The 27,663-nt window shown below is 38.8% G+C and overlaps 2 protein-coding genes across 2 annotated transcripts in view; one reads left to right on the plus strand and one right to left on the minus strand.

Annotated features, from left to right (window-relative positions):
* Nucleotides 1-4,985, plus strand: part of LOC135090255 (homeobox protein SIX3-like) — a 34,558-nt gene extending 29,573 nt beyond the window's left edge. Inside the window, exon 3 of the mRNA XM_063986855.1 lies at nt 1,996-4,985. Within this exon, the coding sequence (XP_063842925.1) occupies nt 1,996-2,341 (346 nt within the window). The 3' untranslated portion in view covers nt 2,342-4,985. The remainder of the gene's footprint in view (nt 1-1,995) is intronic.
* A 611-nt stretch (nt 4,986-5,596) lies between these two features.
* LOC135090251 (transmembrane channel-like protein 7) lies at nt 5,597-27,255 on the minus strand. The gene is made up of 22 exons (XM_063986846.1): nt 27,239-27,255; nt 26,180-26,199; nt 25,665-25,727; nt 25,157-25,333; nt 23,076-23,271; nt 22,584-22,731; nt 22,204-22,355; nt 21,957-22,054; nt 21,481-21,638; nt 18,772-18,920; nt 18,293-18,443; nt 17,660-17,824; nt 17,166-17,302; nt 16,734-16,896; nt 16,493-16,623; nt 15,912-16,044; nt 15,303-15,433; nt 14,735-14,890; nt 14,266-14,396; nt 13,567-13,683; nt 11,747-11,797; nt 5,597-9,677 (listed from the first exon to the last, which is right to left on the minus strand). The coding sequence occupies exons 3-22, from the start codon at nt 25,714-25,716 to the stop codon at nt 9,652-9,654; spliced, it is 2,622 nt and encodes an 873-aa protein (XP_063842916.1). The 5' UTR covers nt 25,717-25,727; nt 26,180-26,199; nt 27,239-27,255; the 3' UTR covers nt 5,597-9,651.
* Between the last annotated feature and the right edge of the window lie 408 nt (nt 27,256-27,663).

Genomic DNA, 27,663 nt, shown 5'->3' on the forward strand with positions numbered 1-27,663 from the left:
GGAGGAGGAGAATGCGAAGAAAGATAGAGATCGATGATAAAAAAAAAATGGGAAGAAGAGAAAGAAAACGAGAACAAGGACGAAGGGGGAAGAACAAGAAGGCTAAGGAAGAAATAAAGAAGACAATGATAAAAAAGAGAACGAAGAACGAGGAAAAGCAGAAACGGGAAAAATAGAGGATGATTCAGACGAGGACGAGGAGGAGGAGGAGGAGGACAAGGACAAGAAGAAAAAGAAGACGAAGAAGACAAAGATGAAGAAGACTGGAGCATTTCTCATTCCTACCACCCACACATACACACGCACGCACGCACACTACACACACCCACACCCACGCACACACACTACAGCCATTTCCCATGACCGCGCCTACCAAGCCCCCAAGGAAGGTAGACGGAAGGTATGCGACATAATTAGTTATTGGAGTCTAAACTCACAGATTTACGTCGGGTCTCGTTAACCGCGCGGCCTCGATGGTAACCCTAGCCGAAACTCGACCCCGGCCCGCCTCCCGACCCGCGCCAACGACTCCGGCTTTGGCTCAGACCTCCCAGACCTCACCGCGACCTCACCCCGACTTCCGAACGGCTCTTATTCTAAAACGCTTCGTTCTCTCACCACGACTGTCTTCAAGGCCGCAGAAATGAATAACCGGGTTCTCAAGAGTGGTTCTCCTTATAATAATGAAGAAATCTTGTTAATTTGCAACTAGAACCGTAAAAACACCCTTAAAAACTTGCGTATCTTCACCACGCTTATTTTCAAAGGCTACAGAGATGACTAGCCAGGTTCTCAAGACTGTTCCTCCTTTTAACAATGTGGAGATCTTGTTAATCTTTGTATTAGAACCGTAAAAGACATCCGTAAAAAACTCTTATAGCTTCACTACGACAATGTTCAAAGGCCGCAAAGATAATTAGCCTGATTCTCAAGACTATCTCTCCACTGCTTTCAAGACGCTCTAGTTGAAGTGACACAATGTTCTTAAAGGTATTTTTTTTTTAATACTGGTGTTTGTTGGATGCAAGGACGACACAAAGGAATATAAAGGAAAAACGTATATTGATAGGGTAGCGGATCGGTAGACATGTATCAAAAGACAGAAAGAAAGAGAGAGAGAAAAATAAAAGATAGCGAGAGAATCAAGAAAGGTCAGTAAGAATGAAAAGAGGAAGATTAAAGAGGGAAGGTAGAACAACACAAGAAAGACAAGATAGAAAGACAACGATAGATAGATAAATAGATAGATAGACAGACAAGACAAACACATCGTAATGAAAGCGCATCAACAGAAACGATTACAAGAAGAAGCCCAATTCGATAGTTAACGCTGACATTGGTAAAAGAAAGAAAGAAAGAAAGGAAGAAAGAAGAGACTAACAGACAAATATAGCTTACTGTTTTCAAGTGACTGGCCGACTGACTGACTTAGTGGATGAATGAATGAAGGTTTTAATCTTAAGGTTTAATTTAAGTGATGGTGAAAGATAAACACAGACACACACACACTTCCTTTCAAGGACCCACACACACACACACACACACACACACACATACACACACGTCTGGATACGTTTATTACTTTTGTTGCTGTTGTTGTTATAAGTAGTAGTAGTAGTAGTAGGAGTAGTAGTAGTAGTAGTATCTTGAGCATCATTATTATTACTATTATCAATATTATGAAACTGTATGATATATTTAATCATTACGTCTTATTTCTGTGTGTGTGTGTGTGTGTGTGTGTGTGTGTGACAGTTGTTTCTTTCCTAGTAAGTCTCCTGCCTCCTCGTCATGCCTTTCCTCACTTTTTCCTCCGTCATTCCCTGCCTCCCTTCCTCCCTGCAATGTCCCGTTTCTCCCCCTGCCTACATGTCGTCCCTATCCGCCACTCACCTTCCCTGTCACCCTCACTGCCCCCTGTCATCCTCCCATGTCCCCCCTCCGTCACCCTCTCCTGCCCCCTCGCCCCTTGCTAATCCTCGCCTGGTGTTGCAGGGAGCTGCTGCTGGGGAGTCACGGGGACGGCTCGGTCATGGCACACCCCTTCGATCACGCGGGGCACGACATGCGGGCAATGTACGTGGCCAAGATGACCTATGACCCCTCCAAAGTGGGCTACGATCCCTCCAAGATGGGGTACGATCCGAGTCTGGCCGGCGTGGCAGCCCCGCGCCACAACGTGATGAAGCCGGACATGTTGGCGCAGCACCTCAAGCCTGACGCCACCTCCCTCCTGCACCAATTCCCCCACATGGCCGCCGCCGCCGCCTCCTACCCCTACCACGGATACGACGCCACCACGCTGCAGGCGGTCACGGCCACGCACCACCAGGACATGTGAGCACCGCATGTCACCTACACGTACACGGACAGGGACACGCCCCAAGCCCTGTGTCCGAGGGTGAGACGACGCGCGCGGTGAAGAGACGTAGTGATCAGCGGTAACGCGTTGTGACGTGTGTGACGGCAGGTGCGCGTGTGTGCGTGAGTGAGTGAACTGCTGCTTAATTGACGGTGACGCACAGAAACTTTCACATAACCACCACCACCATCACCACCATCACCATCACTCTCCGCGGACCATATTCTGAAACACTGCGCCACACCTGTGCTACACTCAAAAGGCTCCAGTAGTTGAAGTTACAAGGGTTTTTTGAGGGTGTTTTATGGTTCCAGTGACAGATAAACTAGGTAACTATATTATTAACGGGAGAAACACTCTTGGGAACCCTGCTAATCATCTCTGTGGCCTTGGAAAAGAGTCGGGTGAGAGAGCACAACGTTTCTGAATACGGCCCTTCCTCGCACCAGGGTCATTGGGCCGGGCTAAGTGTGACCTGCGTGAGGGCCACTGTTGGGATGCCCTCGGGGTCGTGGCCTGCGCGGGGTGGTCACACGAGAGGAAGGTCACAGGGGCGGGTCAAAGGTCGGATAGTCCTCACTGGCGGCACCTCGCTTGTTGACATAGGAGGAGGAGGACGAGGAAAGGGAGGAGGTGGAGGTGGAGGAGGTGGAGGAGGTGGAGGAGAAGAACCGCGCATCACACCACACGCAAACGCACCCAAACAAACAATAACACTGAAAATACTCTAAAAAAAAAGTTAAATAAAGTGCAGTAGACGCTTAACAAAACCTCCCGGGGAAGAAAAGTGTTAAGTGCATTCGAAGTGTATTCCTGACTTCAATCTCGTATACCTGAGCAACGGCGTAGTGACTTTAATAAGGGTAATGTGTGTGAAGCTGACCATACCTGGCTGACTGACGGGCTACCTGGCTGCGTGGCTCTACCTGTGTCTGATTTGTTGGTGTTTCTACCGTGGACTGACTGTGCTGTTATGTGTGTGATCAAAAAAAAGTGAGCTGTTCAGTGTGATTACTACTACTACTACTACTACTACTACTACTACTACTACTACTACTACTGCTGCTGCTGCTGCTATGATCACTTCTATTCCTCCTATTGCTGCTTATCTTCAGTCACTACCACTATCACTACTACTACTACTACTACTACTACTATTACTACTACTACTACTACTACTACTACTACCATGATGCCCCTACTACTATCACCCCTATTACTACTACTACTATTCTTTTCGTCCAGTCATCACTACCACCACCACCACTACTACTACTACCACTACCACCACTACTACTACTACTACTACTACTACTACTACCACTCTCGCCTCCCTTACCCTCAAAAGAAAAGAATAACATTATAGTCTCGTGTTCTAACGAGGCGAAAGGAAAAAAAACATGAATGAAAAATGAAATAAATTAAAAAAATATAGATGAATGAATAAATAAATGAATACTTGACTCACTTAACTCATATGAATAATTATGGTGAGTTTGGGCTGGAGATGAGTTGTGAGTCTGTTCTCCTCCTCCTCCTCCTCTTCTTCCTCTCCTTCCATTCCTCCCTTTGATGTATGTTAAGAGGCGGAGGAAAGGAGAGGAGAGGATAGGAGGAGAAAGAGGAGAGTACGTAGAAGAGAGAGAGAGAGAGAGAGAGAGAGAGAGAGAGAGAGAGAGAGAGAGAGAGAGAGAGAGAGAGAGAGAGAGAGAGAGAGAGAGAGAGAGAGAGAGAGACTAAAAGACCCTCCACATACATTCCTACCTCCACCTATCATGCCCTTCCTCCTCCTCTTCTTCTTCCTCCTCCTCCCCTTCCTCCTCATCTTATCCCACCATGCGCAATTCAACAAACCTCGTATATACTTTATTTCTATTTTATTTTTATACCTTATAATTCTCAAAGGCAGTATTAAAATGCATCTAATCAGAGAGAGAGAGAGAGAGAGAGAGAGAGAGAGAGAGAGAGAGAGAGAGAGAGAGTGTGTAATGTACGTGACCGAGATATCAATAACGAATATATGCATAAAAAATAACAAGATGAAGAATATGAAGATGGAAAAATGGAAGAAAAGATGAAAAAGAAAAGTGACTGACACTGAAAAAAAAGACTGAAAATATGAAGAATAAGGAAGTGGAAAACGAAAATTGAAGAAAAGAAACGAAAAAGAAAAGTGACTGACAGATTGAAAAGAAAAAAAATAAGAATAAGGAAATGAAAAAATAAATAAATAAAAAAATGAAAAGATGAAGAATAGGGAAATGAAAAAACGATGAAGAAAATAAATATGAAAAAGAAAAATTACTGACTGATTAAAAAAAAAAGATGAATACGAAGTTGACGGCACAAAGATAATGAATGATGATAATGACAATGGCAAAGAAAATCATATCGTATTTTAAAAGATTAGATCTTTTCTTTCACATTTCTTGACAATCCGGGACATTTTTTTTTTCCTTGTCTTATAATTTCCTTTCTCTTACCCCTTCCCATCCCTCCTTTTTTTTTTTTTCCTTGACAGATCGGAAAATGGCGGGTAATATTTTCCCTTTTACTCACCTACTATTTATTTCCACCCAATGCATCATCTAATTGTAAATAAAGGTACCTGTAAACGGCTAAATTCTTTTCTTTCAACCTTAGCGAATAAATACGTTGGTCTTGGGGGAACCTTTGTGTATAGGAACTGTATTAAAATTTTACGGTACCGTTATCTTTACTTGTAGAAGGCTTTAGTGCAAGTTATGGAAGTTTTTTTTTGTGATTCTAGTGATAGTTTAACAGGTTTTAGAGGAAATTATTGTTTTTTCTCAAGGGTTTTCATGAATCGAGTAATAGTTTGGTTTTTAGAAGTTATTGGGGTTTTCATGGTTCCAGTGATAGTTTGACAGGGCGTAAGGGAAGTTATTGTAGTTTTCATGGTTCTAGTGATTGTTTTGGCTCTATGAAAGTAACTGGGGTTTTCATTAATTACATATAAGCATTCACATCCACAAACGATAAAGAAAAGAGGAAGATGCTCCACTAACCTCACCGTCCCAGCAGCGGCTCGAGTGCCTGACAGGAGACACTCTGCTCCCACATGCAACTCAGGCAATGAAAACTCACTGCCTTCCTCTAACACTTTCCCTTGTGAACCTCCTTTGCATACCTCTAAGCTGGAAAGACAGAAGTGAGATATACAGTAAAATTTATCCTGCAATGCAAGCGACATGTCAGGGTAAATGAAAGTTCTTTATAAAGTATTACAAATGGATTATATCTGTATTTTTTTTATAAAATATCTGATTAATTGTGCATATCATGAAATAGTGGTAAAATGTATAAAATATTAAATAAAATTCTAAACATATCATGAAAAAAATGATAATTCAACAATACTGATTGCAAAACAGTGAATATAAATACTATCAATAAATAGTTTTGATTACCGATTCATTCATATCTGGAGGAACATAATGCACTTTCTCTCTCTCCACAGGGTCTTTATAAAATATACCCAATTCTTAAGAAACTAACTTATCATTTATACAAATCAAATAGGTATACTTTCTCTTTTCACTTAGTATAAAATTCACCCAATTCATAAAACTGACTTATCATCCTTACAAATTGAACACACTCTTTCCTTTCACTTCATGTAAAATTCACTCTTCATAAAACTGATGTATCATCGCTCATATTTGATACTGAACTCACTGGCAAACTGAAATAAACTTAAATACTGACAGATCACATGCAAATACTGGCTGAAGTGTGACAAGATAACAAAACAGTTGATGTCAGGAGGATGATCACAGTGTTTAGAGCATCTTCACCAGCATGAGTCAGTGATACGTTCAAACGACTCACTATGAAGGCTGACATACTAAGGCTTGCTTTTTTTTTTTTTTTCACTCCATCATATGCTGCCTGGCTTTGCACCAACACAGCCACACATTAAGGCTGCATTATGTTTACAGTACACTCTCATCTTCCTGAACCTTGATGTGATGGACTGAAAGACGTCTGGGCAAAATGTTTAATGTGAAAATAATGAAAGGATGAACAGACTGTCAATTTCACTTCAAGTACACATAACTTTTCAATGTGATAATCTTAAAAAATCTTAATTTGAACCAAAATAAATGTGTGTACACTGACAAATGTTAAAGAGACTGTCAATTTCACTTCATGTACAATTTTTCAATGTATTAACCTGAAAAATCTTCTCTCAAATCAAAATAAATGGGAGTATTTAACTGTTTTGCACACCAAGGTGAAACCAAGGCAAATCTAAACCTAATCTAATATAGCCCTCGGGTGGAAACGCTAATGTTATTTTGATATTATCCTTCTTAGCATCCAAGAAACAAAGCCAGACCTTCAAACATTCAGTCTATCATCCTTAATCCAGAAAAATGAGAGCTGACTGCATTCTGCCCAATAAAGAGTTGAGAGACAGTGATCATTTATACTTTGAGCATTGGAGTAGAAAAGTATACAAAGGACTAGACAACAGATGCACCTAAATGAGTGCACAAATACCTGCTATTACACCTGTGCTCAATATAGTGTTACTTAAGGCTACTTGAGGCTACTACAGTACAGTGAGGGTCAGAGGTGAAGTAGGTAATCCATCACAATCACTTCTACTGTGTTTAGTGTCCTCTTTCAATCCAGACATCTTTGACTGGTTGGAAATTATATTTTGTAAGATTGTCAGTTTATCAGTGGACTTAAAATTGAGGGACAACACAAAATACAGTAGACTCACTTCACACAATCATTTTTACTGTCTTTAGTGTCCTCTCTCAATCTCAACTCCTTTAACTGGATGGAAATTGATTAGTAATATTTTGTATTGAGATCGTCAGTCTATCAAGCGACCTAAAATTGAAGGACAACACAAAATGCAGTGGAAGTAGATGCAGTGCAGAGAGTTATACAACTTCTGACCTCGACTGTACCACCAATAGGAAATTCTACAAGTCTGTAGAAATATCAGCATTATACTGTTAATGAAAGGTAGATCATGTAAGGTCTCTGATAAATAAGAGTACAAATGTATAGTAAAAATAGATACTAGTGACAAAGATTGGAAAGAAAGGAGGAATACATACATACTGTTACTGAAAGGCAGATCATGTAAGGTCTTTCATAAATAAGAGTATAAATGTATAGAAAATATAGATACTAGTATTAAAGACTGAAAGGAAAGGAGGAATATAGGGCAATACATGAACTAAAAATACTTCTTATATATGAATTGATTTTTGATAACTATAAATCATTTGATAGTAAAAATTAACATTAAGAAACATTTTGACATGAGATATAGGTGCCATAATAGAGTACATTTATAATGATGATCATTAATCAATATCACACTTGCTCTCTTAATATTACCTGTTTTTTTTATAAATACATGTATTCTTTCATTTGCTTTGTGGTATGTGGGTTGAAATGACATAGCTTCTTTTCTGAACTTAAATTGAAATTACATAACTAAAACTTAATCAGTATTTTGCTGTCTGTTGATGTTAAACTGTACTCCATGTTGACCTGTATGACAAATACACCTTTGAAAGATACAAAATATCACCTGTTGAAAAATTATTGCCATTATTACTCTGACAATCATCTATTTCAGTTCCTTTTAGGCTTACTGGCTAGACAATAATGCTTTGTAATACTGCAGACTCATACAATGAGCACCTTAAAACAATAAAAAATGATGACTTGTTTAGCACACATTATTGCCGATAGTGATCTTGGCAGCCATTCACTAATTGTATTTTAATGATAAATTGGTTAAGTAATAATGTTAAATAATACAGCAGAATCATATAACAGACCTATTTTTGAGCTGGCTATACAAAAAGATCACCAGTTTAGCACACATTACTGCAGCTATTCATTCCTTTTCTTTATCTTTACTTCTTTAGGTAATGATGTTAAATAATACTGCAAAATCGTACAACAAACCTACTTTCAAATGTTATATAAAAAGATCACCACTTTAGCACACATTATTATTATTATTACCATTCATCACCTTGACAGCTACTTATTCCTTCTTTTCATATTTGTTTCCTTGGGTCATAATGTCAAATAATACTGTAGAAACATATGACAAACCCTCATTCAAATGCTATAGAGATCACCAGTTTAGCACACATTTTTTTGCAATTAACTATCCATTCACTCCTTATTTAACTTATTTGATGGAGAGATAACCTTGAATAATACTGTAGAAATATATGACAAACCCTCTTTCAAATGCTATAAAGAGATCACCAGTTTAGCACATATTATTGCCATTAAACACCTTGATATTAATTTATCCTTCTTCCTTTCATAATTAGTTGGTTCTCTGGCCAAACTACCACTACAATGAGGCCCATACTCTGGAACACTCCTGCACTACACCTCCACTATTTTCAAAAGGCTCAATCTAGTTGAAGTGACACAGGTTTTTAAGGGTGTTTCTATGATTACAGAGACAGATTAACAATATCTCTACATTACTAACAGGAGAAACACTCATGACTAATCATGACTAATTATTTATGTGGCCTTTGAAAATAGTGGTGAGAGAGCAAAGTGTTTCGGAATATAAACCTCAGTACCACAGTGTTATCTGGTCCCAACTAACCCGCCACTACAGCACCATTGGATTCCTACACTACAGCTACTTCAGGTGTCTTTTGTGGCCATACAAGAATTTATACTTCCTAAGCTTGCCTCCTGAACTTTGGGTGGATTTTATAAAGTTCCATCCATTAACTTTTGGTGGACTGAAATCATTATTCTTAGTGGAGTCTTGATTTTTGGTGGACTTTTTAAATTCCACTGATTTTTGGGTAGACTTTTTATGCTGCAACAATAAACTTTTTGGTAAACTTTAAAGCTCCACCTCTGAACTTTCATGATCCACTCATGCACAAATCAGAAGCATAAGACATATCACAGTTCTATTGGAGTACATAACTGTCTCAGTGATGAGTTAAATGATGAGTAGGAGGCAAAGAGGAGCTTGAGAGAAGTATAGAGAGAGAAGCTTGAGAGAGAGTATAAATCCTTGCCCTTCAGTATGACACCCCTGCTACACTCACACCTTATTATGTGGACCACCAGCACCCAAGACAAAGGGGCTCAGGGGCTCAGGTAAGACTCCAGCAGTTATAGGTACACAGGTAAGAGGTGGAGGTGTGCCCAAGATGACTGTCTTGAATGAGCTTGACAGATGCGATGTAAGCTCAATTCCAACATACACACACAAATGGGTGTGGGTACATTTTTGTTTGTTAGATTAGTGACTCGGCTGACTCGTCTGTGAAGAAAGGTAAATGTAACATAGATAGTACATAATAATATGGTAATTATGGCTATCTTTCTATTGACCTTTGGTTTACTTTGTCTTGATTTTATATAAGATAACTCCATTTTAGTTTCCAAAATCATACCCCATTAATGAACTTTATCTCATCTATTTATTTTCAACACTAGAAACATAAGAAAAGAAAAACATTAAATTACATAAAGCAGCTGTGGTGTTAAGCTAAAAATTATCACTTTCCTGTGTCATTTATCTGAAATCTACATTTGAGAACTAAAAATACACAAATAAATTAATAAACAAATGAGTATACAATTGAAAATAAAAATTAAAGTTTTATCTCATGCAGTTTATATTTTTTTCTTTCCATTTAAGTATAATGTAAGCTTTTTCTTTTCATTTACCCTGAGCATACAAGTCTTGTATGTTCTGACATGGAGCAAACAAATTTTCAAAGCTTGCCAGTGATGAACAATTATGAGAAGAGAACCAGTACTTACTTGTTGGGTTCACCGAGTACCTTTGTGTTATGATGTGTTAGTCTCCCATGCTTTGGTTCTCTGCATCAGAACACAATACTTTAACCAACTCTACTCATCATTAAAACAAAGCAATAATACACTAAAGTCAATATTACACAGGGAGCATTTTCTTCACCCAAATGTTGCTCATTCATGGTACTCTTATGACACTGAGCTGGCAGAGAAGTTCATGCCAGTGGGAGTGATCTTGACAAATTCACATTTATTGTTATGATCCCAAGATTAAGATTTTCTGCTTGCTCTCATCCTTACCCTGTCCACCTCACTAATGCAACAGTTAGGACAAATATATGGATGAGGATGACAGATACGTTTCATACAGGGACTGCCACGTAAAGGCCTGATGGTTTCTTGCAGCTTTCCTTATTTTGTTCTTATTTAACCAGTATCTTCACTCAGCAGTGTTCCAAAGGAAATGCTCTCTCTGTAACACTGACTTGACCTTGGCACTGCTCTACTGCAGCATCAACTCTGCTTCAATGTTCTTCATTACAGAAACTACAAGTCTGTACTTTTCTACAGTTACTTTTCTTTCTCTTTGTATATATATAAAAGAGCATCTAACTGGTTATCATGAAAGTTGAACAGCTACGTGTACTACCCGAGAATAATACACTGAAGTTTATCATGCAGAAATTAATATATGTACAGTTACTATTACTACAAGAGGTTAATAAAAATGCATAAGCCTAATGCATAAGCCAAATGAATATTGATCTATGTAAATTACTTGTTCATCTAACTTTACTCAAATATATTAAACTTTAACCCTTAATATCCGGGTGACTTCTTGAAACATATTAAATTAGTCTATTCCAGCTAGAATTCGTACAAAACTAGATACTAACAGACCGATAATTTTACTAGACACAACACGCAGCTCACTGATCTTAAGACAGCACCCATGAAATTTAGTATAGGCGTGTAATCTCAGCCTAAATAAGCATATAAGATAGTCACTGGATTTAAAGGGTTAAAAAAAAAAGGAAAAAAAATTTCAATCTCAATTTTTTTTCCCTGATAATAGAGATATGTTAAATATAAAAATTCTAAATTTTCTTTTGTGTTTATATTTTTAACTCTAACTATATTTTACTTTTAAAGTTTATATATTATAAAAACACTTTATTGATTAATATAAACTTTCTCTATCAATATTTTCTTCTACTTTACATGATCTAAAATTCTGTAATTTTCAGATTTTCATCACAAAAAAATATGTATTTTTTTCCAGGTCTGGATGAACAAACTCCCACCTTACTTTTTCATCTCAACATAATTTCATCAGACTGTCACCACATTATAAGACCAATAATATTACACCTCATGCATAAGTCTAATGAATGAAGCTTTAATGCAAACTAACTCCCACCTTACTTTTTATGTCGAGACCAGTCGGGCAAAAATTTAGGCAAACCATCACTACGTTATAATTAGTAAGAAAGCCACAATAAATGAACATCAGTGAGGCCCTATAACGAGACAAGCATATCATGCACATGCACACAAGTCTATACTCACCTCTGTAGTCTGAAAAACGGTGCACTGCTGGACTGGAATCTGCTGGGTGGACTGGAGGAGGAAATATAAAGCATTACACAATGGATATTTGTAATAATGAGACTGCCATGACTGCAATGTGTAGACCTGTCAGTTTCTTGCAGCTTCCCTTATGTTCTTATACACATTTTGTAATGATGAGAATATGTATAGGGACAAGGTCTATATACTTTGGAAAAAATTGAAGGATGTAGGTGCATCTAATAAAAAAAAACATGATATATGTATAGGAGAAGATTACATCCAACAGCCTGACACACACAGGCAGCACAAGGCAAGGGTTCGTTTATGTTTAGGAAAACTGATTGTGCCACACATTGTCTATCCATAATTATACACCATCTTCGTCCATCCATCCTTTTTCATGAAAATGTACAAAAACACCTGGTGGAAATTTTATTTTAGATTTAGATTTGTGTTTGAAGATGATGGTACTTTACTACTGGTAATACATTCAAGGTATTTTATTCACTGTACTGGTATACCACCGTCTCAGTTGTCTGGTGCTCACTGACCTAAACTTTACTACAGATGGTTTGGTAGTTTGGTTGTTGTCTTATACCACCAATATCAGCTACAACCATTAAATGCAGACTGAAATTTTGGGATCATCTTGCATGAAAGTCATCTTATTGCTGAAATATACAGTATTTATAAAGAGACAGGTAGTATTTTCTACATTCTTCATTGCAACCATCACCTCAGCCTTATCACACACAGATACAACTTAAGTACATATTCAGATGATAAAAAAGAAAACATACTTAAAAATCTAAAAATATCCCATTGTAAATTCCATTATTTTCCTATGGACAATGAAGATACAAAAATCTTTCTTTGTCTGTTGATCTAAGTACCAACACTGAGATCCTCATCATAGGGAGAAACCAGACAAGATATCACATTTTGTGGTGGAAATTCTGCTTCATAAAAAAGGATGATTTTTTACTAACGCTTGTGCGAAAATGTGATGAACTAGGAATGTTATTTGTGCTTTTTTTACTTTTGACATTCATGGTTTTATTTGGACAAGATATTTTTAGTTATATAACTTTTTCTTTCTTTTTCCTTATCTGTTTTATTTATCTATCTTTTTTTGTAAAATATAAATGTCATACATTTTGGCAGCAAACTACTACTACTACTACTACTATTACTACTACTACTACTACTACTACTAAGGGTCTAAAGAACTATCCTATTTCATTTTGCTTTATTTTTTATTTGCTTATTTATTTATATATTTATTTTATTACTTTATTTTATTTTATTCATATATATATATATATATATATATATATTTATTTATTTATTTATTTATTTATTTATTGACATATAAAAGGCATACACTTTCAATAAATAACTAATACTAGCACAGCCCTAAAGCACTAACCTTATCCAATATAAAATGACGGCTTTGAGGTAGAGGCTTCAGACTGCTGCTGAATCTCCTCAGTGTATGCAGCTTGGTGAGGAAACAACCACAGTGAAAGACCTACAGCACTACATCCCCAATAGGTGAAGAAATACAATACTACGTAAGAGATAAAGCAATACAATACAACACCCTCAACAGCTAAAGAACAATACTACACCCCAAATAGATAAAGAGACAGAGGATAGAGGCATAATAATGAGTAAGATAAGAGAAAGTGACAAAGCACAACCAGATTCTCAATAGATAATGATGTAAAGAACAGAACCATAAACATAAGCACAAGATAAAGTGACAAGTACAAAGGTGAATACCATAGCATGACTGTCACTCCCAATGTTCCTACCTTTACTGTCTGAGAACACGAAGGAGCTCCTCTGGGTAAGGTCGCGTGGTTCCCTGGGGGTCTGTGGTCTGGGTGAGGCAGCATAGTGGGAATCTGGTCTGGCTGGCCTGTAGTTGCCTGATGAGAGAGAAAACTATAGGATGAGAGGAGAATATTAGAGATAAGCAAGACAGAGAAAGGAAATAAAATAAGGCAGTACTGTTAGGTTATTGACTCAGTTGTCTTGTTTGTAAAGGCTTCAAGACACTTATCCTTCAATTTTCAACTACTGCTTTGGACCATTTTCTGGACTGGCATCTCAGTGGGCTTTTTTTTTTTTTATTGGATTTTTGTTGCTCTAGGCCAGTGTCCTACATAAAAAAAAAAGTAAACATGACTTGATATGCATGAAAATGATAGATATAGTGATCTACCGAGTCTGTAATCACCCTGACAGACTCTCTCCGTCAAAAAAAAAAAAGCAAGAACAAAACATGGAAAACTATTCACACTCATCCTTTCATACTCTCTCAGTAATAAAAATGAGAAAGCAAGAACAAAACAAGCAAAACTCTCCACACTCACCCTGCCAACCTCAGTCCAAAAAAACAAAAGACCAAGAATGAAATAAGCAAAAATCTCCACACTTACCCTGCTGGACTCTCTCTGTCAGAAAAACAAGGGAGCAAGAACAAAACAAAGAAAGCTCCCCACACTCACCCTGGCGGACTCTCTCGGTCAGCTTGAGGAGGAAGGCTCGGTCCCTGAGTTCAAGCTCTAGCTGGTGACGCAGCACTTTGATCATCTCAGCGCGACCCTCAGCTGTGGACTTGGCACAGTACACCAGGATCCTGTGGATAAGATAGAAGAGGGTCACCTTCATCAACTTGTGTGATCTGAGTGGGACAACTTGTAAGGATTATCAAAGGGGAAAATGTGTCTCCAGAAATAAAGAGAGGTTTAAGAAATAGTGTTCTCCTGCTAAAACTGATGAGTAGGAAAACTTTCAAGGGTTATGAAAGGGAAAAATGCATCCTTGGAGGCAAAGAGAGCCTTAAGAAATATTCAGGGACATTGATGTGGAACAGGGCACTGCAGTTAAGCATGTGTGAAGCAGGTTAAGACAAGACTGCAGACTGACAAGATGATGGCAATGATAGAGAAATAAACCACACTCCAAGAGACTTACACCAATATGATGAGTATGCCGGCTACAACACCTGGTTTAAAGAGCCATGACACAATAGTCAGAATGGTCTCCTGGTCCTTGTCTATGATGTCCCAGAAGAAATCAACATAGTTCTGGTAGCCCTTGAACGGACCACACCCACAGGATGTCTTGCCTCTGAAATGTGAGGAAACAGAATAAATGAACTGGAATAAATGGTGTCTAGTGAAGAGATGATTAGGTGTGGAGTGGTGGATATAATGAATGTGATGAGGAAGTATAGAATAAGATGGTAAGGGCATGTCAGAATATGTACTAGAAGAGCATTAGTGTTGGAGGTTATTGAAAGACCAGTGGGATGATTAAAGAAAACTTGGAAACAGTGTGTCGAAGATGAGAGAGCAATGAACATACCATAAACAGATGTTACTCAGATCTTCGTGTAACTGATAGATGGACTTGCAAATCTCTCCACTTACAAAGAATGAACAAGAATCCAGATATAGACAACAATGAACAAACTAAAGAGAGTTATGTTATTCTCATCTTTATATAACTGATATATGTACTTATAAATTTTGCCACTTACTTAAGAAGAATGAAGAGGTAACCAAAGAAGGAGAGGATGAGGGAGACCAGCGTGAGGACCAGGTACACCGTCTCTGCCTGAGCTGCCCGCCACGGACTGTCATCAGGATTGAGGCAGCGCAGTAGGATGAACTGAAACAAATATTCATCACACTAACCTCCACACCAAGAAAATTATTCCATTTAACCAGTATTCTCAATCTTTCATCCCTTTTTTCTGGTAAGATCTGAAATTCCCTGCCTGCTTCTGTATTTCCCCCTTTCTCCAACTCTGGAAAATCAGGTGCTTGTCTAATAATTTTTACACTAATCTTTCTCCTCCACAAACCTAAAATTTTCATACAGTTTAACAATAAAGTTTATATTATCTTATGAAATCTAGTACTACACAATGGAATGATTGTAAATATATCTAAAAGACCACCTAGAGGAATTTTACTCTTCACATGCAAACTAGAGGCACAGAAATTTTCACAGGTTGACAATACACAAAGGAATGGTTGTAAATATATTTAACAGATCACCCAGAGCAACTTCTACTAATTACATGCAAACTAGTTCTTATAAATAATAATGAACATCTGCAGAAGTAACCATCCTCCCCACTCACCTTCTGTATGTAGAACATGATGACAATTTTAATGACAACGATGAGAGGGGTCAGTGGGCAGAAGAAGAGGCCGGCCCACAGCAGTGTCTGGTTGTAGATGAGGTGTACAGTGTAGCGGCCAATGTTGAACTCCCTGAGGGCACAAGAATCATTATCAACACCTTTATTTTCTTCATTATACATGTAAATACAATCTCTCTATCTGTCTATTAAAAGGGAGTAGCTAAGGCAAAGCATCTACATACATAAAAACTTTTTAAACATGTGCATACTCATCTATCTATTCACCTATTACAGAGGATATCTACAAAAAGTAATCTACATACATACATGAATATTTTTATACATGTACATACTTATCTGTCAGTCTATTCACCCATTGAAAGAGGATTGCTAAAACAAGACATCTACATACACATATATATATATATATATACATTCACAAACATTTGTTCATATACACTTAACTTCAAAACACACTTAAACTGAAAATTCAAACAAATACTTATAATGGACATACGACTGATGCTGAAATACACGAGTGAGAGGAAATTCAGAAAAAAATGAAAAAACTTCCTCACCTGGCTGTCCTCTGGCTGATGAGTGAGATGATGAAGGTGCCGAGATGCATTACCAAGCCAATGATGAAGTCCATGATCAACAGACGGTAAAACTCTTGACCTAATGAAGTCTCCCAGCACTCATCTCTCTCCTGGCAATAAATTTTTTCCTTATTCTTTTCCTTACCTTACTGAAAACTTGGTGGCTAAATGGCAGTAAATATTTGCACAGTTAAGATGCATCCCACAGGTAATTTTTTACCTTTTTCTCTGTCTCCACCTTGCTGTCTGGATCTGATGGTGTTGGGGTAAGGACTGGCAGGTCTTCAGGCTCTTTGGGATCTTCAGTTGCAAAGACAGATGTTGCTTGTGTGTACCAGGTTCCTACAAGCACCCCAAGGACTGTCAGCTTCAGTAAGATGGTTCTGCAAGTAAGTGAAGAAGGGTCCCCATTTATTTCTGTCCTGTAATATACTGCCTTCACTTCTCCTGTGGTTTGCATTTTCCCTTAGTCTATATTTCTCTGATAATCTTACAGAACCACAAAACTAGAAGACCTTCAGCAGATCAGGGAACAAACAAATGCTTCTAATGGACCTATAATTGGAATACACGAGTGAGAGGACTTGGTATAAAGGAAAATGCTGAATATAGTATAAGTTAAAAATGTTAGTCAGTTAGTGATCATGACTACCTGACGAGGGTGACATAGAGCCTGGTGCGGGGTGTGCTGTAGCCCTCCACCCTCACCACCTGTGTGAACACCAGCGGGATCACCAGGATGATGCACGTCACAATCAGTGGGTACAGCAGCAGCCCAGCCGAGGATTTCTGAAACACAAGCAACTCAACTTGACCTGTGACAAGCAACAGTGTTTCTTGACTGACATCATCTGAAACACATGACTCAATTTCACACGTTACAAGCAACCTTTGATGGATATTAACTGGGAAAACAAGGTAAGTATTTCTGAAACACATCTTGCATATTTTCCAAGCAACTCAACTTAAAAAATGACAAGCAAAGGACTGTTTGTTGAGCATCTTTGACTAATACTACCCAAAAAAACAAAGGTAGTATTTCTGAAATACATTTAACAATTCCCAGTGATGATAATGATGTTGACAGACAGCTCAAGGGAATACATTCATAAGGACAAGAAGCAGGGAAGGGAAGGAGGGTCTTACAGTGTTGTGCAGGATGTCCAGGTCCAGCATGGCATAGGTAGCCCAGCCCAGCAGTGCCAGGAAGGCCAGCACCAGTGTCCAGAACACCACCTTCACCAGCCACCCCTTGGCACGCTGCAACCAGTCCTCCTCCTGCTCCTCACTCAGGTACTCTTGAAGGATCTCCTACAGAGGTTGTGAAAATAATAGAGGAAAGGACTACATTCTGAAACACTTCTATGCTGCATCTCAACTACTTTCAAAAGGAGAGTTGAAATAATACAGGTTTTCAAGGAAGTTTTAATGGTTCTAGAAACAGACTAACAAGATATCTACATTAACATGAGGAGCATTAAGTTGGGATTGTGAAAATAATGAAGGAAAGGACTATATTCTGAAACACTTCTGCACCACACCTCCACTACATTTAAAAGGCTCTACATAAAATTAAACAAACTTTTAATGGCGTTTTAATGGTGGTGGCCCAGAAAAGGCACCGCACGCTCACACAAACATCATTCACAGTCTTAGCTCCATTGGTGACTAAAAAGGACCAAGCAAGGCAGCTAGAAACCTCCCTTCTCTGTATGGTGTCCTACAAATAGACAAGGAAAACACTACACAAGAGATGAGGAAGAGAAAGAAAAGCTGTACCTTGAGTTCACTGTAAATACTCTTGTGCTTGATGTCTGCTGCCTTCCTCTCGGTGATGCTGAAGTCCCAGGAGGAGAACACCTTCCTCACAAAGCTGGCAGACATGTCGTGCTCAATGTCAATGTCATTATTCTTGTACAGCACCACAACCCTGCCCAGAGAAAGAAGACTGTAAAGAGACTGAGCTGTGGTGCTGCAATGTCATACAGCATCACTTTATTATTGAGAGGAGAAGCAGACACCAGGACAGAGGCAGGACTTGTGTCAATGATGGAAAAAGTAAGAGAAGTACAGTTGAGAGAAGTAGACATGAGTACAGAGGTAGTTGTATCAATAATGGAGAAAGCAAGAGAGGTATGGTTGACAGAAGTGAAAACATGAGGGCAGAGGCAGCTGTATCAAGAGAGCAAGAGAGACATGGTCATGTTTTGAGAACACAGGAAGATAACCCTAGAGCACCTCCTGGCTCCAGCACACACCTGTGGAGGATCACCACCAAGTAGATGATAAACAGCACGAAGATGACCAGGAAGTACGCCTTGGGCATGCTGTAGTGCTGGTGAGCTGCCAAGGACACGTCCTCGGAGGAGTATGTGCCATAGTACAGCTCCGTCGTGTCAAACCACCCCTGGAACAAGGTGTGGTAATTAGTGGCGGTGCTTTCTTGTGTGTGGTGTCATTTTGCTATTGCTTTTTGAGGTGTTTTGTTTTTGTGTCAAAGTACAAAGATGGATCTAATAGGCTGTCACATGATTAGCCCTTTTACTGCTATGCTTGTATTTTAGTAACATTCAAAGCAGTATAAAAATATAGTCTGCATGGACAGATAGAGTAAAGAGAGAATTAAAGATGAATTTTGTATTTTCTAGACCACAAGGAATATTTAACATGCTTAATAAAAAAAATAAAAAATGAGTCTGAAAAGTTGTATGGTGGTATAAGAAAATAACATCTGAACGTATTATTTTCTGGAGAAATTGGATGACAGGACTTCAAGTAGCAATATGTGTAACTGTTTAGATTTCTCTTAACAATGTAACAATTTTTAATGTTTCCCTGATTTACTTATGAATTATTGTTTGTTTAATATCTATGCAATAAATTTCTCTCTGACTTCTGAGACTTTATAAGGTATAATGTTATTTATGTATGCATACTATGTATACTTTCTTTCTAAACTCTACCAAATCTACATATTTACAAGTGCTTTACTCTAACTAGGAAAGAATGCATACACTAATCTATACATAAGAAAATTAATCTGAACATAAGGATTGCATTCTTAAACATCTTAGTGTCTTATCTCAAACAATTTTAATAAGCTCTGATAGAAGTTATGAGCATTTTGAAGGGTGTTTCCATGATTCTAATGGTGAATAAAAAAGGCTATTGTATCATCACTGAGAAAAAGAGAGAACCTGAGTAATCACCTCCATGACCTTTGAAAACAGACTGTCAGAGGGACCCAAGTTAAAGAATACTAGTCTAAGATATCTGGCCTCCTGTTACCAATGTATCATTTAACTCTTGATTACAGAAACAGAAGATAATATAATACAGAATAATCTCTCAGTAGAGGGAAAATACATAAAATACACAAGCGTACAAGTTATGGAAGGTTACATACAACAAAGTCATTAGAAATTTCACAACCACTATAAAAAGTATGCATGCTGAAGACTATTATCCTCATTTCCTAGAGACACCTTCACTGGCAGGTCTCCACACACCGAGAGGCCAAGAGGAGAGCAAAATGAAAGAGACGTATGCAGGAAGCAGCAACTGAACGGGTGTAACAGTGGCAGTGATGAGTGGTGGTGCTGAGGAAGCCAGCACAGGGGAGAGCCATTCATCGCCTCCACTGAGACAAGAAGGTGAAGGTGCAATAGCCAACACTTGTGAGGTGCAAACATTACATAGCTGCCTTGTGCCTTACCATGAACACTGTCCCTCTTCCTTGGAAAGATGCAAGAGGCAATATAGAATCTATAAGATTATAATTGCAAGATCATGTGAAATTAATCAATCAATATAACAAGCAGAAATTTCCCGAACTTTTTTCACTGCAATAAAATAATTTTTATATTCTGTTATCTATCAATTTAGAATTTTAAAATCTATATGCAAAGTAACCTGCATATGGTGATTATTATCTTTTCAATCTTATCACTATAATTAGTCACTTTATCTATGTGGTACAGTCTTTAAGCTGTAGTTATAACAAATGGTAATGTCAAGTATGCTCCACTTATAATACCACAAACACTACCTTGCTTCACTAGAGTATATAAAACTAAATACATGCTCTGAAAGTGAGACAATCTTGTGTTATGCAAATATTTACCAAGTTATCACTATAATTTCTTTGTTTTTCTCTGCAGCAGCAGGGTTGTCAAGGCCACAGTGATTGCCATTAAGGAAAGTGTCACCTATCAAACTGACACTAGGTGACCTCACACACAAGAGTCTTACAATACAATTTCAGATATGTTAGTAAAAATGCTAGACAGGTGATGCTGTTCATGAATATTCAGCAAGTGGTATGAACACTATATTCTACCATTAAAAATATAAAACACAGCTCAACTTATTGGAAGCAAACAAGAGCATGAAAGCACCATTAATAAATCATATAAATATACAAAGCAAACAAAGACTTCTTCAGTTCTGCACATGACCATGATGCAAGTATACACAATACATTTGATATGAGTGAAATTAATATTTCTGTGATGGCTTTTGCTTGGATTGTGTTGAGGGAGAAGCAACAAAACTTGGCAATGTAAGGAACACAAAACAATGATGGTGATAATGATGACAATGATAATGTATGAATGGATATAGATGCTGAATGAAGGTTGGGTGATAATCATGTGTACAAGCTTGTATATTACAGCAATGACCTTTCATGACCAATCTTATCCCACCTTTAGATCTATTTCTCAGTGTTTCCTTTGTACTGAGCCACACACACATTGACTCATATCTATAAAAAAAAGGGGATTAGTACACTATAATATTCCAAAAATGCATGGCAGTGGTGAATGAGGAGTAGTGTTGTTTTGCACTGTCCCATATTCTACCTCCTTCTGTGTTTCATCTCCTCTTGGTGTTTCTTGGCAGTGTACCTATATATGTAGCAAACACAAGACATCACAGTTAAATCAGTGAGACAAAACACAACTTACTGCCCCAGTCAGCCAGTCCAGACCACCAAACTCTTTACTGGTCAGGCTGTCGTTGCAGCTGTCTATGTTGGCCGGGGGGTTGAGAGGTGACCAGGTGAAGACAGGGAGGTTGGATGAAGAGGGCTCATCCTCCACCCTCAAGGCAGCTGGTGTCAGGGCTGGAAGGAGGTTATGTTAAGACAGTCAGGCAGCTGGTGTCAGGGCTGGGAGGAGGTTATGTTAAGACAGTCAGGCAGCTGGTGTCAGGGCTGAAAGGAGGTTATGTTAAGACAGTCAGGCAGCTGGTGTCAGGGCTGGAAGGAGGTTATGTTAAGACAGTCAGGCAGCTGGTGTCAGGGCTGGAAGGAGGTTATGTTAAGACAGTCAGGCAGCTGGTGTCAGAGCTGGACGGAGGTTATGTTAAATTTTAGGTAAGAGAAATAGGCCACTGAGGTTCAGGGACAGTTCAAATAATGATAAATTTCAAGCATACTCACTCTGTGTTGCTGGCGTTGTGCTTGGTGTAGCCACTGCACCAGATGGCTGCTGTGGGTGAGCACGGACCAGTAACTGAGGTGTTAACAGGAACCCACATCTGGAGAAAAACCGACAAAAACACTGCAAGGTGACTGTTTCTAGTTATCAGTCAGTATACTTTCTATAATATCATTTTTCAGTTGTCAAATATAAAATCTTTTACCTCTTGTGATTTCACTAGCACTCCTTGCAGAGACAACTACTCACACAAGGATAGCAATGGCCAGGTTGAGGAGGAAGAGGTAGCGCAAAAACCTGAAGTATGACCCAACCCCGGTGCCAAAGGTGCCCTCAATTTTCTTGAGCTCCTTGTGCCACAGGCTGTAGTCGTGGAAGGTGTCCTGCACCGACTGCTTCACCTGCACCAAGTAAGAGGAAAGGTGACCAATATGTTCTCTTGAAAGTCACCAATGTAATATATGGAGCATGAGTATATTTTAGCATGCATTTAATAATTACTACAACTACTATTGAATATGTGAGCATTAAATGTACAGGTGCCTCTCAGTTTGCATGATATATAGGGACTTGCATACATCGTACAAAGAGACCTGATCCATCCACACCTAATACCAACAAGTGCATACCTTGTACCACTGCATACTGATGGTGTACTTGAGCCCGTTCAGCCTGGTGATGGGCAGGGAGTCGCGGTGGGAGGAACGCCGGGCTGTCAGTCGTCTTCTGATTTCTTTCTTCACTCTCAGAGGCTTGATCAAATCCCTCAAGGCCTCTCTGGTGAAGCACAAGCAAGATAAACACTTACTATCTCCATGCTTTCAATGGCTCCTCTAAAAAACATCATGAGAACCCAACTAGTAATTATCCCTGTGGCCTTCAAAATATATTCCTGGAGAGAGAGAGAGAGAGAGAGAGAGAGAGAGAGAGAGAGAGAGAGAGAGAGAGAGAGAGAGAGAGAGAGAGAGAGAGAGAGAGAGAGAGAGAGAGAGAGAGAGAGAGAGAGAGAGAGAGAGAGAGAGAGAGAGAGAGAGAGAGAGAGAGAGAGAGAGAGAGAGAGAGAGAGAGAGAATGAAGCACTTAGAAATAATGGCCAATGTCACATTAACAATTCAGCTCACCTTCTCATGATCTCGCCATCTACATTATCCGACATCAGCCTCTCGTCCCCCTCCATGGCATCGGCAATCTCATCCACCACCTCCTCCTCTGTGTTGGGTCCCTGCCCCCTTCTGCGGTGCGCCATGACGGTGTTGTACCAGGCAGAGGGCCGGCACTCCCTCCCATGGTGGAACATATGACTGCTCAGAAGTTCCCCTATAAAAGTACAAAGGGATGAGAGAATCAAGAGCTAAAAATCCACTCAAGTCATGGTCACTTATAGCTATGACTGCTTAGATGTTCTGTAAAAGTACACAGGGACAGAATCATAAGGTACGAATCCACACAGGTCATGATCATTTATAGCTGATGTGGAAGATGTGACCCTTTTGCCATCCAGCTCTGTAAAGGGAAAGTAATGAAGGGTGCTGATGAAAAGATAGTGATGAAGGCCCAGAGAGGGACTGGTTTGTACTGATGGTGCAGGAAAACACACTCTTGTGGAGGCAGTTTGCTGGGAGGTGTGAACTGTCATGCAGCAAGACATCTCAGTGTCCTTACTTGACTACTTTTAATAGGTTCTAGTGGAGTTACTGTAGTTTTCAAGTGTTATAATGGTTGTAGCTAAACTTTCACAACGATTCTGCATCATAAATAGATTTACATGGGGCAAAACATTCATGAAAACACTTACGATGAAACAGGTTCAGCCACATTTGAGGCACACAATGGAGGCACACGCACACACGCACACAACACACACACAAACACACACACATTGCACATACCGATACACTTGTTCCTTCATTCACTTACAAGTCACCTCATTCACCTCATACAAACACCACAAGGATTAAGCACAGGAGATAAATAATGACTGAAAATGAGATGTTTAAGTCAGAGAAAAGATTTTGGTATGAAGAGTGCATTCTACAACTAATTATCCTGATGTACTTTTCCACCTTATCTCTCTGCATCTTGTAAGCAAAATTTCATACCCATGTTTTCATTTGCCGAAAAATGGACTCTTCTTTCCCTTGGAGGTACATAGTAGAGCATTTCAAAGCTCTCTCCTGCAGATAAAGCCATGTCTCAAGTCTGTTTACCACAATTATCACTAGCAATATTTTGTCCACCAGTGATGTATGGGGAAGCTCAACAGAGATTCCTCTGATCACCACCTCACTAAAACCAAAATGGTGTCTTGGGTATTTTCATCACTGCAGCAAGAATTCAATAACACTGTAAGGGCCAATGGATGTGTTACTACTTGTTCTGCTTGTTTTGCTCGTTTTCCTGTTATCTTGAGGCACCTGACAACCACACTGATATACAAAACAGAACCACTTTCCTTTTTAATTATCTTTTTCTTCAAACAAATTCTGAAGAATACTTAAGTATAAACACAAATGGAAAAAGCAACACATCTGAACATCTCTGAAGACATTTCATAAAATCCCAAACAGATTCAAAACCATTCCCTTCCTTTGACACACACACACAAACACACACACGAGAAAGGCAGCTGGCTTCCTGTTGAGACATATCCTGTACTGCCAGTGATAGTGACAGCAGCATTTACCTAGCCTCACATTCAAAATGATGGCAAGGAGAGACAAACAGCTTCATGAAGAGAAAGAACAACAATTATTCAAAACTCCAGCCATGCAGGACAGGAGAATCAGGTAGATTTTTTTTGTCTTCACTCTAAGTGGCTCTTTGTTAGAACTGAATGTATTCTTTTACTGTACCAAGTGATATTAAGGAAACAAAGCAGACATTATTATCTTAAGCACACACACACACACACACACATATATATATATATATATATATTTATATATACTTAATGAACTTAGAATTAAAGACAAAAAAATATATTATCACATGGACAAAAAAGGGGCTGGATATTTATAACTGATGGATTCTCAAGAGATCATAGGATATCAGACTGACAATAAACACAAAGCAGTGGAAGTGAGTGCAAAAGATAGCCTCTGACCTCAACTGCATACAAACAAAGAAGGACTGACACCCACACATATGAACGGGAGTGCAAAACTTTACTTCTGACCTCCACTGCATGCATACCAGTGCTCACCTCCACATCGTGAGGGCAGAGTACACTGCTGTGCCCGACATCCCCGCCCGCCGTAAGAATGGTATTTATCTGAGTCTTGTCTCCTCCGTTCCCTGAGGTGTACGTCAGTCTGGGCGCGGCGTAGGTTGACAGAAGGTGAAAAGTCCTCTTCGCTGGAACCTGAATGTCGATGCTGGACTAAGAAGAGAAAGGAAAGACTGTAAAGTGAAGTCTGTTTAGACCTGAAGAGGATGGACAAAAGAAAAAGATACATTTAGAGGTGAATCTTGATATAAAAGCAAGCTGTATTTCTCAAATCCATACATGAATAACTGAAAAGTAAACAGAGAGCAGCAATCAATTATTATTTCTCCAATTAATGCATTTACAATATTTTCAAGTCATTGTTTTGAGACTCTACTAAACTCTGTAAGTCAAGATTTTCCCACAAAAATTTGACTTCATATGCGTTTGGTTTATTCACAACATAAGACTCACACTTATGTTCAGATTTCCTCAGGATACTTACAGCTGCTCAGTGGAATGTCCTCAAAGTTGACGGAGTGTGAGCTTGATGCCATGTTGGCGTCTTCTGTTCACAAAGGAATAGTTCTCATCAAGTCAAACCTTTACATTTTCTATTCTTAAGTTTATTACACAGTTATACATGAAATTTTTACTTATACTGAGCAAGAACAAAATATTTAATTGTTACAGTAGGATTGGTTACTTATTTATCTGTATCTATCTAACCAAGTTTACTAGTTTACACACCACACACACAGCTGTGGTTAGGGGCTTCATGTGATCTACAATTTTTTTGCTGAATGTGACTGAGCTAATCACATTCTGGCTCACCTGCCCTTCCTCCTTATCATCAATTAGCTAAGTAAACAATATGCACCTACCTCTCACATGAGCTTAAGTTACACAATTACCTAATCACTATGTGTTTAAGAGCATTGTAATACCAATCCTGCTGTAGAATAAGACAAATTTGAGAATCTTTGTTAAAGCATTTCTGCTTCTGGATGAAAGACATACCTAGAGAGCAGCTCTGTTTGCTGGTATGTCAGTCATGCAGGAGTAAAGGTTTGGTGGTGTGAGTCTTTGTACATCCCTTTTTTTTTTTTAATGCAATAGGAGCTCTGGCCAAGTGCAACAAAAAATTATAAAAATAAATAAATAAATAAATAAATAAAATTTAGAGAAGTGCAGTTAGCAAGATCAGAAGAGCAGTTAGCATGAAAATAGTGATACAAGATACCAAGAGATGAAACACTGCAGTAGAGAAAGAGGCTCAAGACAGTCAGTTTGAGAAGAAGAACTGATGTATAATCCCCTAATTACTTCACACAGTCTCCTCGCTGCCTTATACTGCAGTCTGCTAACTAGTATGTAGCTTCACAACTGCTTTCTGCAACCTCCTAACTGCCACATATGATCCAACTATATCATACAGTCTCTTAGCTAACTCCTACATAGTTTTTGGACTGTCCTGTATTCTCCTAACTGCCTCGCACAGCTTCCTAACCACAATGTAATCTCCTAACTGCCTTGTACAATCTTCAACGGCCTCATACTCCACACACATCAAGTTATAGCTATGGAGACACTATCCAAAATTTCACCACACATGATAGTATGAAGTATGCATATATGGGCTCTCTATGCAGAAATCACAGATAATATTGAAATAACATTGGCATTCCTAGTAAATCTGCAGTTTCAGCCAATACCCCCCAAACCTACTGGACCCCCTATAAGGTAAACTAACCTAACCTAACATTTTGTAACCTAACATGAGGGGGTGAAGCTGTGGACCCCCATAAGGTAGTTATTGTTAATTTCCGACAGGGTAAAATAGAACTAGAAATGTTCCAGTGATATGTAGATCTCGGTAACGACACTGTATTGGTTAAAACTGCAATAAAACCACATTTCCTTCTCAGGCCTCTGTTAAGTCAAGTCTGGTTGGATTTAGGTAAATTAATTTAGGTAGATTTTTAGATTTACATCATAATCTCCCTACCCCTTATCACTCGGATCAAGTTTGATTTAGGAAAGAATACAGGAAATACTGCCACTAAATATGATACAAACCTAATAATGTCCCTATGAACCAAAGCACTCTGAGGTTGCAGCAGCAGTGATTCCTGCACCAGTCACCACACGCACCACATCACGGCATCACTACACTAAGGTTCAAACACTATCACTCCACCATTGCCATTACCACCAGTTGACTTGAACTGAATGACTCTCTGTTACTTCATGACTGCAATCCCCCTTAACTGATACCAGAAGCCTTATCTCCTCAACCTCACTCAGTATCAGATAACCCAATAACCATAAATCTAGGATACAATGAGGAAATGGTACTTATTCACGAAAGTCTTCGTTTTCATATTATGAGTCATAAAGTTCTTGTTTTCCTTTATATATTCGCATCCTGGCCTAGTCAATAAGCTACCTAAAAAAAAAAAAAGGAAAAATGGAAAAATCTTGTACACAATTTTTTTTCTCAT

Source organism: Scylla paramamosain, chromosome 34 (genome assembly GCF_035594125.1).
Source record: "Scylla paramamosain isolate STU-SP2022 chromosome 34, ASM3559412v1, whole genome shotgun sequence".
Taxonomy (NCBI): Eukaryota; Metazoa; Arthropoda; class Malacostraca; order Decapoda; family Portunidae; genus Scylla; species Scylla paramamosain.

What these genes read in the sequence shown, in the direction of transcription:
- LOC135090251 (XM_063986846.1), bottom strand. Translation starts at nt 25,716, where the DNA reads ATGGCATCAAGCTCACACTCCGTCAACTTTGAGGACATTCCACTGAGC. An exon ending in TTGGTGGTGATCCTCCACAG is followed by an intron (nt 18,444 to 18,771) that starts GTGTGTGCTGGA and finishes TTCTCTGGGCAG; the next exon opens with GGTTGTGGTGCTGTACAAGA. An exon ending in AGGTGGAGACAGAGAAAAAG is followed by an intron (nt 16,624 to 16,733) that starts GTAAAAAATTAC and finishes ATTTATTGCCAG; the next exon opens with GAGAGAGATGAGTGCTGGGA.